The sequence below is a fragment of the Heterocephalus glaber genome, unplaced genomic scaffold, assembly GCF_053883595.1.
Source record: "Heterocephalus glaber isolate CG9 unplaced genomic scaffold, H.glaber_assembly_v1.0 deba00001613, whole genome shotgun sequence".
Lineage (NCBI taxonomy): Eukaryota > Metazoa > Chordata > Mammalia > Rodentia > Bathyergidae > Heterocephalus > Heterocephalus glaber.
The window spans coordinates 35,250,663-35,267,084 of NW_028258384.1; the positions used below are offsets into that span (position 1 = coordinate 35,250,663).

At 34.8% G+C, this 16,422-nt stretch overlaps 1 protein-coding gene across 3 annotated transcripts in view; it reads left to right on the plus strand.

Annotated features, from left to right (window-relative positions):
• The window catches only part of Col4a5 (collagen type IV alpha 5 chain), a 375,874-nt gene that overhangs the window by 329,183 nt on the left and 30,269 nt on the right, over positions 1 to 16,422 (plus strand). For all 3 annotated transcript variants that reach the window (XM_087196749.1, XM_087196750.1, XM_087196751.1), the window contains 5 exons: positions 1,395 to 1,521; positions 8,194 to 8,274; positions 9,846 to 9,944; positions 13,310 to 13,360; positions 14,047 to 14,232. In XM_087196749.1, the coding sequence (XP_087052875.1) occupies positions 1,395 to 1,521; positions 8,194 to 8,274; positions 9,846 to 9,944; positions 13,310 to 13,360; positions 14,047 to 14,232 (544 nt within the window). The remainder of the gene's footprint in view (positions 1 to 1,394; positions 1,522 to 8,193; positions 8,275 to 9,845; positions 9,945 to 13,309; positions 13,361 to 14,046; positions 14,233 to 16,422) is intronic.

Consider the following 16,422-nt stretch of genomic DNA (forward strand, 5'->3'; position numbering starts at 1 on the left):
ACCCCTACCCCTTTGGACCTTTTCTTCCTATTTTACATTATCGATTATTCATTCTAATCATTGGTACATTTTAGGTATACAACATAATGACATTCATCATTGGAAATTTGCACCTTTACATAGTCTCTCTTGGTTCTTATTTTTCACCCTTGCCCAGCCCTCCCTTCAACCCCTCCAGCCCTCCCTATTTACAAAGATTTTGTTCCTATTTTTCCATTTTCTCATATTAATCCCATTCCCTTCTATCCTTTCCTCTAGCCCTCCCACTTCCTTCCCCTTTGCCCCTTTTCTTCCTATTTCACATTACCTATTATACATTTAGTCCTTATTTACATTTTCAGTTTCTCACACCAGAGAAACTATTGGGTATTTACACATGTGTGTCCTATTTATTCCACTTAAGAGTATCGCCTCAATGTGCATCCACTTAGCTATAAATATCTCTAATTTCTCATTTTTTATGGCTGAGTAGTACTCCATTTTATACAAGAAACACATTTTTTTTATCCAGTCTCCTGATGATGGGCATTTGGGCTGTTTCCAAGTTTTAGCTATTACAAACTGTGCTGCTATGACCATGGGCGCACATGTATCACTGTGGTATGATTCTTTTAATTCTTTGGGGAAGATCCCCAGCAGTGGAATAGAGGGGTCAAATGGGACTTCCAGTCCTACTTCTTTGAAGTATCTCCATACTGATTTCCACAGTGGTTGCACCAGTCTACACTCCCACCAACAGTGGAGCAGGGTTCCTCTTTCCCCACAGCCCTGCCAGCATTTGTTATTGGTTGACTTTATGATAGCAGCCATTCTTTCTGGAGTGAAGTGGAATCTCAGCATTGTTTTCATAAGGCAAGGCTGCTTTTTCATGTGAAGATGAGATGTTCTTTTTGCAATAGAACTTACTATATCTACTGGTTGACGTGCTTATTGTAAATGAATTGCACTGTAGCATAACAGGAATGATGATCACAGGTTCTGAAGTCAGATCCTCTAAGTTCAAATTCAGATTCCACCAGTTACTAGTTGCATCGCTGTAACATGGAGATAAAAACAGTATTTTTCTGATAGAACTGTTAGAGGTTAATGAGAATTATGCATCTACATAGCACAGAAATAACATGAACTCTAAGCTCATGTCTTTTTGCTTCAAATGAATTCTTCCATTCTTACTAATTATATTACACTTGACTTCTCTAAGATTCAGTTTTGTCATTTATAAGTGGAGATGATAAAATCTAACTCACAGGGCTGTTATGATTAAATACAGCAGATTATGTAAAGAACTTTGCAGAGTGCCAATATATAATAAAAGCTCTATAAATAATGGTATGTTCTTATACAATTTAAGTCATGTAGAAACTTCAGTTTTATCTTTTTACTCATATTTTTAGGGTGAACCTGGTCTGCCGGGAATCCCAGGGAACCCAGGTATCAAAGGTTCTATGGGAGTTACTGGTTTACCTGGATTACCAGGAACACCTGGAGCAAAAGGACAACCTGGACTTTCTGGGTTCCCAGGTAAGTATTCCTTGTAAGTTCTTCTTTGTTTCTTTATCAGCTCTAACCAGTGATCCATACAAACTTATTTGGCAGAGTAGCATTCTATTTCCCAATCAGATACATGATATGAAACTAATTCTTTACCTTTTTCTTGCCCACATGTCTTTCTGTGTAAAATGAGAATAAGTATTACCGACTCAGCAGGACAAATCCTGTGGGCAGAGAGACTTGTTTGGTGAAGCATTTTTCAATCTTTGACTGCTAGCCATAAATCAATTAAGAGGCCTTACTATTTTTGTAGGTGATAATATAGTCTGGCAGGCCCTAGCTTGCTGCTGTTTCTTTTAAAAAGTTGTACGCAAGCACGCAGTTGGTGGCTGCTTGTAGAACAATCATATTGCTCCTTCAGATGACAAAGACTGAGTCATTCATGCAAAAGGAATTAGCATTACAGCCACCTAGATAGCCTGAACTAGATTATTATAGTACCTATGTATTCATGCTGTTTTAAATTTTTTGTTTGTTTTTTTTATTACACAGTGGATGGCATGGAGTGGGTCTTCAGTTATCTTTTCCTTAACCGTTTTATTGAAGTATGCCATACATATGATAAAGTGTACAAAACTATAGATGAGTTTTTATCTATGTACATATCCCATGTACCCACCAGACATATCAAAATATAAAATAATTCTTTCACATGATAAAGTTTACTCATGCCTCTTTACAGGGAACCCTCCCCTCACTCCACCTCAAGATGACCATTATTGTAACTTCTATTGCCATCAATTAATTATGCTTATTATGGAAATTTATATAAATAGAATCATACACTATGCATCCTTGTGTCTATAAAATCTATTTATTTTGTAAGTAGGAAAAATTTATTGAGAGAAAGAAAGCTTTTTCAAAGAAAGTGGGTTGCCTGGGACCCTATTTCCCAGGGGGGCTTTATGGAGCAAAGCTAGGAGGTGAGGTGGGTTCAAGGTGGGACAAAACTATAAGAGCCAATGGAAAATTACAAGGTGGGCATGAGGTGGGGCAAAACCATGACCAACCAATAAGATTATAAGTAAAGTCACCCAGGTAATATTGATTAAATAGGGATCAAATGGGAAAACAAGTCACATACAAGGAATTTCTCATTTAGAATATCATCACTGCTATCTATCTCTAGGGGAAGTAGTACTTCTTTTCTTTTTTTATAATGCTAACTAGTGAATGTGCCTCAGTTGTTCTCCATGTTAGCTCCTCCTTGTGTTGGCTCCTTGAGGACTGATGCCTTGAGGGTGGCCCTGTGGAACTGCCTACAAAATAATCTAATTAATTTACCTATCTACAATAATCCCAGCATTCTGGGAGGCTGAGGCAGGAGGATTGCAAGTTGGAGGCAAGACTGGGCAACTTAGCCTCTTATAACACCTTATCTCAAAATAAAATAAAATATAAAAAATGGCTGATGATGTAGCTCAATGTGCAGGGCCTTGGTTCAGTCTCCATTACTACAAATGAATAAATGAATGAATGAATGAATGAAATGTTGTTACTTTTAATAAAGTCCAGTGTTTCCATTATTTTGTTTTCATAGTTAGTTATTTTTGTGTCTTATCCAATACATTTTGCTTACTTGAAGCTATGGAAATATTCTAATTTTTTCTAACTTTTAATGTTTAAACTTTCATGTTTAGGTTTATAATATTTGTTTTGCATTATTACTTGTTCTAAATTTTATTGTTGCACATTAGTTATACAGACTAGTGAGTTTCATTTTGTCATGTTGTACATGCATGTAACATACCATCACTTCCTTTCTCTTTTCTCCTCTTTCCCCTAGATCTCCTTCCTCTTTTCTAATACTCTTTTTCTGATTTCATGTCATCTATCTTTTTAAAATTTTTTCCTTAGATTCTACATGACAGAAAAAAATGCTATATGTGAGTTATGATCTATCTTGAATAAAAATATTCTTCTAGTGTGAGATAGCACTGATGGTTCAATTTTTTCCCACAGAGATATTCGATTGGTCTGCATTAGTTTTTTTGGAAGAACTTTAGTTCTCTGGATAAATTACAGTTACTCCTTTGTCAGAAAATCAGTCACATAGGTAAAACTCTGCTCCATTAGTTTGTTTTCCTTTCTTTGATTCAAAAAATTATTAATTTTTTATTAGTACAGGTTTGCAGTAGGTAATTAGTACATTAATCATGGGGATTATATAATACATCTGTTTTCTATTCTTGCCTTAATACAGCATTATCTGAATTTTATAAATTTATATTAAGACTTGAAACACGAGTACTAAAACTTTGTTCCAATTTTTTAAAGCTTGGTTTGGTCTTTTGTATGAAGTTGGGAATCTATTTATTAATTTCCATTAGAAAATGCCTGCAGGTGTTTTGATTAAGATTGCTACAAAGATCTAGATAACTGAGCAAAATTGATATTTTAACAGTCTTTCATTCAGTGGATATGTTAGCTCTCCATTTAGTTAGGTATTTAACTTAATTCACTTAAGAGTTTGTTCTCAAGGTGCATTCAATATGTCACACTTTTCATTTTATAACTCTTGATCGTCTTTTCTTAAATTTATCCCTGGAAAGTTCATGCCTGAAGGTGAGATTTGAGATGGCATTGCCTTTCCACACAATTTTCAGTTATTTTTGGAAAATATAGATATAATTGATTATAAAATCTTGCACTTGTATATAAAGAAATTGTTCATTCCATTTATTAATTCTAAGAATTTGTTTATAGGTTTTCTAAACTAACATGTCATCTCAAATATTTTCATTTCTTTTTGTTATACATATCTTTTATTTCTTTTTCTTTCTTAATTATACGGGCAGGGACCTCCAGGATAACATTTAATAGAAGTGGTTATAGTCAACATCCTTATCTTTTTCCTAAACTCAGAAGAACTGTGTTTGTTATTTTTCTATTAAATGCAATGTTGTACATGTTATTAAGACATTTCTTTCCTATTCTTAATTTACTGAGAGCTTTTTTTTTTTTATCAAAATGAATGTGAGTTTTAGCAAATCTTTTTTTCTGAATCTCCGGAAATTGATTTCTCTTTTATTTTTTTCTGTTGATTGAATTTCACTGTCATTTTTTTGTCCAAACAATCTTGTATTCTGGGGATAAACTCTAAGATGGTCATGTTGCATGTATTACTTTTAAGTGTTGCTGGATTTACACTGATTTTTTAAATTATCTATGGCTGTGAGAGGTATTGTTCTGTGATTTCCCTTTCTCATAACGTCCTTATCAACATTTTGATATAGAGATTTGTTGCCCTTGCGGGCTGGGAAGGATTGTCTTTCTCTGTTTCACTTTAAATATTTCATAATATTCAACAGTTATGGAATCCAGCCTGTGGTCTTCATGGAAATGTTTTAAATAAAAGATTCAGTCTTTCATAGTTATGTCATCACACATTGTTTATATGTTTGTTTGTAATGGGGATTAAACCCAGGGCCTTCACACGGAGCTACATGCTTACCCTTTTTATTTTTTAGTTTGAGGTAGGGTCTTGCTAAATTGCCCAGGCTAGACTCCAATTTGTGCTCCTGCTGCCTCAACCTCCCAGAGTGCTGGGATTACAGGCATGCACCACCATGCCTGACTGAGATTTTTTTCCTTTTCATGTTTGTTTTGATAAATTGTTTTTCAAGGAGATTGGCCATTTCACCTAAGTTGTCAAATCTATTGGCATAAAGTTGTTGACAGTACCCTTGTATTGTCCTTTTAATTTAGGTGAGATATGTTGTGAAGTCTGCGTTTTAATAATGATTTGAGGGCTGGAGATGTAGCTCATTGGTAGAGTGTGTGCCTATCATGTGTGAGGTCCTGAGTCTGATCCCCAACACTACAAAAGAACAATTTTTAAAAAATTTTTATTAGTACATGTTTGCAGTCCATAATGTTTTCATTCTTTGAATGGAGTTGGTACATGTATGAACACATCCCAATTCCTTTTTTCATCCCCTTTGCCTCCCCTACCTTCCCCTCCATCTCTTGATCCCTCTGCCCTTTGAGAAAGATCTGTCTCCATACTTCCTATTATCTGTCTTTTACTTTGCTCTTTACATTTAGGGTTTCTCACATAAGAGAAACCATGTGATATTTAAGCTTGTGTTTCTGATTTATTTCACTTAACATTGTGGCCTCAAAGTACATCCATCTTCCTACAAATGACCCAAGTTTATCTTTCTTAATGCAGAGTAGTACTTCGTTGTGGGTAAATACCACAAAAGAACAAAATATTTTGATTGGAGTAATTTTTGTTTTCTCTCTTTTCTCTCTTGATCAATCTTGTTAGATATTCATTAAGTTTCAAGTGTTAAAATTAATTGTTAAAACTTCTGCATTTTATTTTTCCTACTGTTTGTTTTCTAATTCACTGGTTTCTGCTTATGTCTTTATTATTTCATACCTTCTATTTCTGCTGATTTAATTTGATGTTCTTTTCCTAGCTGTTTTTGTTAGAAGTTTCAGCTTTGTCTTATAATAGGTGTGTTTGACACTTTAAATTTCCATGTACAGTGTACTTAAAATGAATCCCACAAATTCTGTTCTTTTGTGCTTTATCATTCAGTTTAAAATATTTTCTAATTTCTCTGTTGATATCCATTTTTCATAGGTTGCTTACAATGATGTTGCTAATTTGTAAACTCTGAGGGTTTTCCTAACATCTTTCTGTTATTAAATTTAGTTTAATTCTGTTGTGGTCAGAATTCATACTTTTAGTTGGGTATGGTGGTACATGCCTGTAATTTCAGCTATCTGGGAAGCTGAAACAGAAGGATTCAAAGTTCAAGGCAATAATGCGCAACTTAGCAGCTTAGTGAGATTCTGCCTCAAAATTTGAAAAGGTTGGGGATGTAGCTTGGTGCAAAAGCCCTGGGTTCAATCCCCAGTACTGCAAAAAAGAAAAAAGAGTGAATGCATACTTTGTACAATTAAACTATTAATAATAATGGAGACATATCATATGGCATGGTCTGCCTTGGCAAATTTTCCCTATTCACTTAAAAGTCATTTATAATTTGTAGCCAGCCATGGTGGCACACACCTGAAATCTCAGCACTCTGAGAGGCTGAGGCAGGAGGATTGCAAGTTCCAGTCCATCTGGGCAATTTAGGGACTTAGCTAGAGCTTGTCTCAAAAAATTAAAAAGGCGGGCCAGGGATTTAGCTCAGTGGTTTCGCTGCCTGATGCGCAAATGCAAGGACCCGAGTTTGATCCCTGGTACCAAAAAAAGAAAAGGGCTGGGGATGTAGGTCATTGTGATGGCCTGAGGTTCAATCTCCAGTACCAATAATAATAATCATAAATTATGTAAATTATAATATATTCTATAAATGTCCATTGAGTCAAGTTGGTTCGTAGTATTGTTAAAATCTTGTGTGTCCTTACCAACTTTTTGTCTAATTGTTCTTTCAATTACTGAAAGATAGATACTAAAATCTCCAACCTGATTGTGGATTTTCTTACTTCTCTCTATTTTTGTCAACTGTTTGCTATATGTATTTTCAAGCTTTATTATTAGGTTTTTATATATTCAGAAAACTTCAATTTTCTTGAAGAGATGACACTTATCTATATACAATTATATTAAGACCCTGTTTATTTTAAATAATTTTGTCTTTAGAGTCTGCTTTGTCTGATATAAATATACATATATCAGATTCTTTTTGGGGGGGGTGCACTGGGGATTGAAGCCAGGGCCCTCACACTGAGCTACATCCCCAGCTTGTTTTTGAATTTTATTTTGAGACAGGGTTCACTGAGTCCTTAAGTTGCCCAGTCTGTGCACAAACTTGCAATCCTCCTACCTTGGCTTTCCAGAGTACTGGCATGACAGGTGTGTGCCACCATGCCTGGCTCTTTAATATTCTTAATTTACCACATTCTATGTTATATTAACATAATAACACTTCACTTACAGTGTAAGATACTTAAAATAGTATAATTCTGTTTATCATGATCTTTGTGATCATGTTCATATACTTTTCTAGAGATAATAAATCTTACAATTAATTGCAATTTTTGCTGTAAACAGTCTGTTATCTTCTAAAGAATTTAATATGAGAAGCAAAACTATCTTTATACCTACCTACATATTTTCCATTTCAATGTTCTATCTTCCTGTACATCTATTTGCTATCATTTTCTAAATCCTACTCCTTGGCCTGACAATTCTACACCTTGGTATTTACTCAAGATAAATTAAAATATATGTCCACAAGGCCGGGGATTTAGCTCAGTGGTTTCGCCGCCTGCTGCACAAGCGCAAGGACCCGAGTTCAATACCCGGTACCAAAAAAAAAAGATATATGTCCACAAAAAGATCTATGCAGAAAGGGTCATAACCATTGCCTTAATAATAGGTAAAAATCTGTCAATAACCCGTATGTCTAAGGGCAGATGAATGGATTTAAAACTTCTGATTGAAACTGTACAAATTTTACAGGAGTAATATAGTGGTACTTATTTTTATATTTATGAATATATAATAATATTATCCTCTAGATAAATACATTTAAAATTTAAGACTATTCTTAAGAATATCCAACAATGACCACTTTGGGGGTGTTCCTTATGTTAATGCTATAAATTATAAGTTTGAATTGCAGCTCTCAAAGCAATGTGGTTTTCTTTATTTTTAAATTGAGCTTTTTATTCTAGGAACCCCAGGCCTTCCTGGGCCAAAAGGAATTAGTGGTCCTCCTGGGAATCCTGGCCTTCCGGGAGAACCTGGTCCTATAGGTGAGCATGAAAATTAAGACATTGTTGTTCTATAAAACTAAAGCTTATCAGACTCAATTTGGGAAAGTAAACTCATATTCAGCTGTAAACATTTCAAAAGAAAGAGATGTGATCATTCACTTAGCATTGTATGTTAGGCACAAAGAGAACAACTTTTAATAAAAATTACTGAATAGGACCTTATTTTCTAGGCTCACATTTTAGGGAGAGTCAATTCAAGTTCCCTTTTATGGAAAATAGACACTGATCTTTTTTCTAGAATGGCAGGCTGGAGAAATTCTATTTATTGACTTCTAAACTAACTCACTTATGTTGACCTATATGAGCCCTCTAATACACCCTGTTCCCTTGCACACTGTACTCTTTTGTGTATTCTAAATCCATATTAAAATGAAAAAATCTTCTGATATTGAGTGATTATGTTGTTTCTTTATCTCATTATTGCTCATTTTTTATTCTTTATTTTCATAAAATTTCATGATTTACAGACACCACCATCACCCCCAAATTTACAGACCAATCCAAAAATGGGCATCTGAGATGAATACACACTTCTCAGATGAAGAAGTGCAAACATCAAATAAATATATTTTTTAAATGTTCAACATCATTGGTCATTTGAGAGATGCAAATTAAAACAATGCTGAGATTCTACCTCACTCCAGAAAGAATGGCTATTAGCAAGAAATCAACCAACAAACGAATGCTGGCGGGGCTGTGGAGAAAAAAATAAACCTTCTCCACCATTGGTAGGAGTGCAGACTGGTGCAACCACTGTGGAAATCAGTTTAGAGATTCCTCAAAAAACTAGGATTAGAAGTCCCATTTGATCCAGCTATTCCCTTTCTTGGTATCTTCTTGAAATAATTAAAAGCATCATACCACAGTGATTTATAGCAGCACAGTTTGCAATAGCTAAATCTTGGAAACAGTCCAAATGCCCATCAACTGTTGAATGGGTAAAAAAGATGTGGGATTTTAAAAAATATACAATGGAGTACTACTCAGCCATAAAGAAGGATAAACTTGAGACATTTCTAGGTAAATGGATACACCTTGAGACTGTACTCTTAAAAGAAATAAGTCACACATGTTTAAATATTGCATTGTCTCTCTGGTGTGAGAATCTGAAAGTGTAAATAAGGACCAAAATGTATAATAGATATTGTGAAATAGGAAGAAATTGTTCAAAAGCAAAGGGGAACTAGAGATGGGAGAGGGAGAAAGGAAAGAAAAAAAATGAGAAAAGAAGCATAAAATGGAAATAAAGATTTGTAAATAAGGAGGGGAGGAGAGGTTGAAGGGAGAGAAAGGGAATGGGAAAAAAGAGGTATCAAGATATATCATGTACAGGCACAAATTCCCCATGATGACTGTGATCATTATGTTTATCTAAATTGTACCCAAAGAAGTATGAGAGTTCTAAAAAACTTTCATGATGTAAAGAAGTATTCCAGAAGCACTTTGTGTCTTTTGGAAAGAACTATTTGAAGCTAACATTTAAAAATTGAGGTATGTGGACGGAAAGGGAGTTGAAAGATGAATTCAATTTGCTGTAATCTGTTCTTTAGGTGGTGGAGGTCATCCTGGGCCCCCAGGGCCTCCAGGTGAAAAAGGAACACCAGGTCAAGATGGTATCCCTGGGCCAGCTGGACAGAAGGGTGAACCAGGTGCTGTATGTTTTCATTTTTCCTAGCTTTCTAATTTTCTCCTCGCCTATTTTAACTTGACCTTCTTCATCCACAATGAAATAGTGTCTTCTTTTTATTTTCTATTCTGCCATATATTTTCTCCTTCCCAAGTAGCTTCCTTCTGTTAGAGAGAATATGACCTCATACTTGTTGATCAGGTTGCTGCCTTATTACAAAAAAAATTCCAACATTGACTAGTTCAATTCTTTTTTTTTTTTTTTTTTTTTAGTTCTTTTATTGGTACGTTTTAGGTATACAATTCATTTACATTTATCATTGGGTATTCATACCTGTACATGATATATGTTGGTTCTTATTTTTTTCCCCATTACCTGTACAACCTTCACCCCCTCTGCCCTTCCCTATTTACATAGATTTCATTTCCATTTTTTTCTTTTCTCATAGTTTTTCCTTTCCTCTCTTCCTTTTCCCTTCCCCTCCCTTTGACTCCTTCGTCTTTGGACCTTTTGTCTTATTTCAAATTATCAATTATTCATTTTAATCATTTTAAGCCTTGTTTACACTATCAGTTTTTCACACTAGAGAAACTATTTGGTATTTACACATGTGTGTCCTACTTATTTCACTTAAGAGTATGGCCTCGATATGCATGCATTTAGCTATAAATGACTCTAGTTTTTTGTTCTTTATGGCTGAGTAGTTCTCCATTTTATAAAAAAACCCCACATTTTCGGGCCGGGGATTTAGCTCAGTGCTTCTGGAGCCTGCCACACAAGTGCAAGGTCCCAAATTCAATCCCCAGTACCAAAAAACAAAACAAAACAAAACAATAACCCCAAGAAAACCAATGATAATAAAAAAAAATACATTTTCTTTATCCAGTTTCCAGTTGATGGGCACTTGGGCTGATTCCAAGCTTTAGCTATTACAAACTGTGCCGCTATGAACATGGGGGCACATATATCACTGTGGTATGAATCTTTTAATTCTTTTGGGAAGATACTCAGCAGGAAAATAGCTGGATCAAATGGGACCTCTAGTCCTAGTTCTTTGAGGTATCTCCATACTGACTTCCACAGTGGTTGCACCAGTCTGCACTCCCACCAGCAATGGAGAAGGGTTCCTTTCTCCCCACAACCTCACCAGCATTTGTTATTGGTTGATATCTTGATAGCAGCCATTCTTTCTGGGGTGAGGTAGAATCTCAGCGTTGTTTTCATCTGCATCTCTCGAATGACCAGTGATGTTGAACGTTTTTTCATACATTTGTTTGCTTCTTTTGCTTCCTTGTCTGAGAAATATCTGTTCATTTCAGATGCCCATTTTTGAATTGGGTCTTTGAATTTGGGGGCCTGATTTTTTTTCAATTCTTTATATATTCTAGACAGTAGCCCTTTGTCTGAGGTACAGCTGCTAAAAATATTTTCCCATATTGTAGGTTGTCTGTTAGCTCTGTTGGTGGTTTCTTTTGCAGTGCAGAAGCGTTTTAATAAGATGAGATCCCAGTTGTTGATTCTTTGTGCTAGTTCCCGTGCTGCTGAGGTTATATTCATGAAGTCTTTTCCTATGCCAGTGTCTTCAAGAGTTCTACTTAACTTATCTTCCATCAAGTTTACTGTTTCTGTCTTAATATTTATATCTTTAATCCACTTCGATCTTAGTTTAGTGCATGGTAATAGGTATGGGTCTAGTTTCAATCTTTTCAAGGTTGAAATCCAGTTTTTCCAACACCATTTATTAAATAAGCTATCTTTCCTCCAATGAGGGTGGTTGGCTCCTTTGTCAAAGATGAGGTGGCGGAGCATGTCTGGAGTTGTTTCTGCATCTTCTAATCTATTCCACCAATCCTCAGGTCTATTCCTTTGCCAGTACCATGCTGATTTTATCACAGTAGCTTTGTAGTATAGTTTCAAGTTGGGGATTGTGATACCCCCAGCCATGTCTCTCTTGCTTAGAATTGCTTTAGCTATTCTAGGTCTCTTTTGGTTCCAAATGAATTTTTGGATCGTTTTCTCTAGTTTTGTGAAGTATATTGTTGGAATTTCAATTGGCATTGCATTGAATCTATCTAGTAGTTTTGGAAGTATGGCCATTTTCACTCTATTGGTTCTTCCTACCCAGGAACAAGGGATGTCTTTCTATTTTCTTGTATCCTCTTCGATCTCTTTTTTCAGAGTGCTGTAGTTTTCAATGTAGAGGTCTTTTGCTTCCTTTGTTAGGTTGATTCCTAGATATTTCATTTTTTCGGATGCTATTGTAAATGGAATTGTTTCCCTAATTTCTGTCTCAGTGAGTCTGTTATTTGTGTACAAGAAGGTATTGTTTTTTGAGTGTTGACCTTGTATGCAGCTACTCTACTGAATCTGCCAATTAAGTCTAGAAGTCTTTTGGCAGAGGTGTTTGGGTCATCTATGTAAAGTATCATATTGTCAGCAAATAATGACAGTTTAACTTCTTCTTTTCCTATCTTTATTCCTTTTATTTCTTTCTCTTTTCTAATTGCTGTGGCTAATGTTTCCAGAACTATATTGAACAGAAGTGGTGATAGTGGGCATCCTTGTCTTGTTCCTGAGTTTAGCATGAAAGTTTTCAGTGTTTGACCATTTAGTATGATGTTGGCTTTTGATTTTTCATAGATAGTCTTAATCAGGTTAAGATAAAGATCTTCTATTCCCATTTTCTGTTGGGTTTTTATCATGAATAGGTGCTGGATTTTGTCGAATACTTTTTCTGCATCTATTGAGATCATCATATTGTTTTTGTCCTTAATTCTGTTACTAGTCCAACTCTTTCCACTAAGAAGTTACCCAGTTTTTTTTTCAAATTTCTCTGTTTTTCAGTATGCAATTAGCATTCCATTTATATATTTTCATAAGGTATATTTTTTAGGAGAGGGTACAAGTGATTGAGCCCAAAGCCTTCACACTGAGTTACACTCTCAGTCTTTTTTTGTGTTTATTTTGAGACAGGCTTTCACTAAATAGCTGAAATGCCCAAGTTGGGTTCAAACTTGGAATCTTCCTTCCTCAGCCTCCCAGAGTACTGGGATTTCAGGTATGCACCACCACTCCTAGCTATGATGTAAATATTTAAAGATATATTTGACACTCATCACAAATAAAATATATGCTTATATAATTTATTGATATTAAAATTGTTCTGTTAAAAATTAATCTTCTGAGGCTGGGGTATAGCTTAGTGACAGTGTGCTTGATTAGCATGTGCAAGGCCTTGGGTTCAATGTCCAGCACAAAAATCAATCATCTTCATGCCTTATATAATATACATTATAGTACTTAATAAAACAATGATGATCTAAAATTAATTTATATGTATTTCTCTTATTATTATCATTTTAAAATTTTTGTTTTGTACTCTGACAGGTCAGCCAGGTTTTGGAATTCCAGGAGCCCCTGGACTCCCAGGACTTTCTGGTAAACTTTAATAAAATATACTAAATTGATCCATAATGTATTCTCCAGTACATTTATTTTTCCATTTCCATCATTTTCTGTTATAAAAGCTAAGAATAAACCCAAAACCAAAAAGGTAGAGTTGCGTCTTTGAGTATTTATGTTGCAGTATAATCTGAGGAGTTGAGTTATATAAAAATACATCCTTAAGGAAATTCACTTGTAGATATTGCTTCACTGACTTCATAAATAAATGCTGAGGAAATGATATAGAAAGAAAAATTAGTAGAAAGAGATTTTACTAAATTTTTAAAAACTCATTTAGCCAGGAAAAAACATGCTCTTTTCTCCCTATTAAAGCAATATCAAGATAGTATGTAGGAAATTCTGTAAAAATATGTACCAATAGTAACAGTGTTTCTTGAAAAGTCAATTTTAATATGTTCTTCATATTTAGATGGATATGTGTGCACACATAACCTACCATCTCTCTCTAGTGCTTAATCTCATTAACTATTTCTATATGTACTGTGAGAAGAGATAAATATATTTAATAGTAAAAATGGTTGGTTGTGTGGGTTTGGAATTTATTTGGAGGTAGAAATCACCCTACTAAGTTCCATTAGTTGCTCTGGTAACTTTAGCCTTATAGGCAAGTCTGTAACTCAGTGTCATTTAATGTGCTCTCTGTCACCTTACTTTTACAGGTCAAAAGGGTGATGGAGGGTTACCTGGCATTCCCGGAAACCCTGGCCTTCCAGGTCTAAAGGGTGAACCAGGCTTTCAGGGTTTCCCTGGTGTACAGGGTCCCCCAGGCCCTCCTGGTTCTCCAGGTCCAGCTCTCGAAGGCCCTAAAGGCAACTCTGGGCCGCAAGGTCCTCCTGGAAGACCAGGTATGTTCATGAGTGGTAGGCGAATAGTCTGTTTACTATTCAATTTATTTCATTTTGCTGGCAGTTTATTTAGTTGTCAGGGCTTTAGAATTTGTAATATAAGAACTTCTTACAAATAGATATCAGTTTATACATCTATCTCTATCCATTTCCATGGCATCTAATATATTCTTTTCTATAACGAATTTAACATTTACTTACAGTTGAAATAAAACAAAACAATTTAGATAAAAAAGGAAATAGTGGCTTTCTTAGTCTTGTTATTATAGATAAAGCTATACTGATAACCTGGCAGCAAAACACCATCTCCAGTTTTAAATGTGAGCTTCTTAGCATGTCATCACCAAAATCATTTTAAGAGATCACCCAATAGATTGATGCTTGTGATCCATACCACAGGTGTTGCTATGGTTCTGTCACATGATCAGCAAATGTCACCAAGCACAATAAACATTTCATCTTCTCTAGGAACTAGGCAATCAAATTTATCTCCAGCATCACAGCATGATAAAATTGACTGGCAAGCTTTCCATACCAACCTCATATTTTTACCTTATTTGACTTATATTCACTTCTCTAACAGCTTAATTTTGCATCCATTTCACCTTTTTGTTTCTGTGCTGTCATTTCATTTTACTAATTTGAAAATGCTTGTTCTCATTAATGTTTCTGAGACCAATCACTGGTTGTATGTTATTAACAGATTTCTGAGACTTGGCATTATTTTTTCTATTTCTGGTAATGGAAAATTTGGCCTTTATTGAGTTTAAGAAAGAAGAGAAATTTAAGCCTGAAGAAACAAAGAAATTGTCCTTTTATCTTTAGAAAATCACTGACTTGTTTTTTTAATGCATTTTAAAGTGAAAATTTGCATTTAAATTTCAATAAAATCTTGTCATTGGAGTTAATTTAATAGATATGCTATAAAAATGTGAATTAAATAGGACCACATTCTATGTTCAGAGGATCCATTTTGAAAACCAGATTTTAATCTGACCTTATTACATTGTCCTTAGAGGTTATTAAGATTTTAACTTAGTTTATTATTGAAGAAAACCAGTGAAAATCTCAGCCATGTTAACTCTTTGCATGTATTACAAAGAATTGAAACAAATGTCTTGCTTTGTTTTTCATGGGATCCTTCAAATAAACCAAACTATTATCCTTTTCATATTCTAATTAGCAATGGAGTAATGGAACTCATTGTTGAAAATTAGTTTAAAATACAGCAGTATAAAATCATTAAGCCAGATGTGGTGGTGCACGCTTGCAATCCCAGTGCTTGGGAAGCTGAGGCAGGAGGATCAGCAGAAGTTCAAGGCCATCCTGAACGACATAGCGAGACCCTGTCTCAAAAAAGCTATAATAATAAATAACAACAAAAGTACCCCAAGAAAGCACATATCTGATGTGTATTTGACTTCCCAATTTTTTTATAAACTACATATTAAAATGGAGTTTTAGATTCCGTTGTTCTTAGAATTGATTGTTTAGTTTGGGTTCATAGTATTGAATTCTATAAAATAAGTTTTGGCTTTTCAAAATATGGCACATGTACTATTTTCATTTTAGTAATTAACTTTAAGTGGTGATAATTTGGTTTATATACAGATGCATGAATATAAATGTACTGTATACTTTGCAATTGAATTAAATTTTAACTTGAAAGTATTTAGTATAATGCTTTAGTTTTTGATGTTTCTAACTGTTTTGATATTTTTCCTTTTTGTTGATAATGACATTGGGCCTTGGTGAACGTTGACCCCATCCAGGTCCTCCAGGTTAGCTCCTTCACTCCAAAGTAATAACTGCATGAAGTTTGAAACTTTTCTTATATATAGATATGTATGTATACATATATGTATGTGTGTACACATACATTCGAAATTAATGTTTTCAAGTGTTTAAATGTATTTTAAGAGTCTATGTGCCAATTCAATTCTTACATGGAGGCTTATTTCTGTGAGCTGTCAAAAACTTGTAAAGCCCAGTATTTCTAATGGAATGACCCCATATTATCTAATTAGGAAAACTAATTAACGCTTCAAAATTTAGCCTGGTGTGGTGGTGCACACCTGTAATCTCATCACTCCGAAGGCTGAGGCAGGAGGATTGCCACAAATTCAAGGCCAGCCTGGACTACATAGTGAGTCCAAGGCCATTCTGCACTACACAGTGAGACCTTGTCTC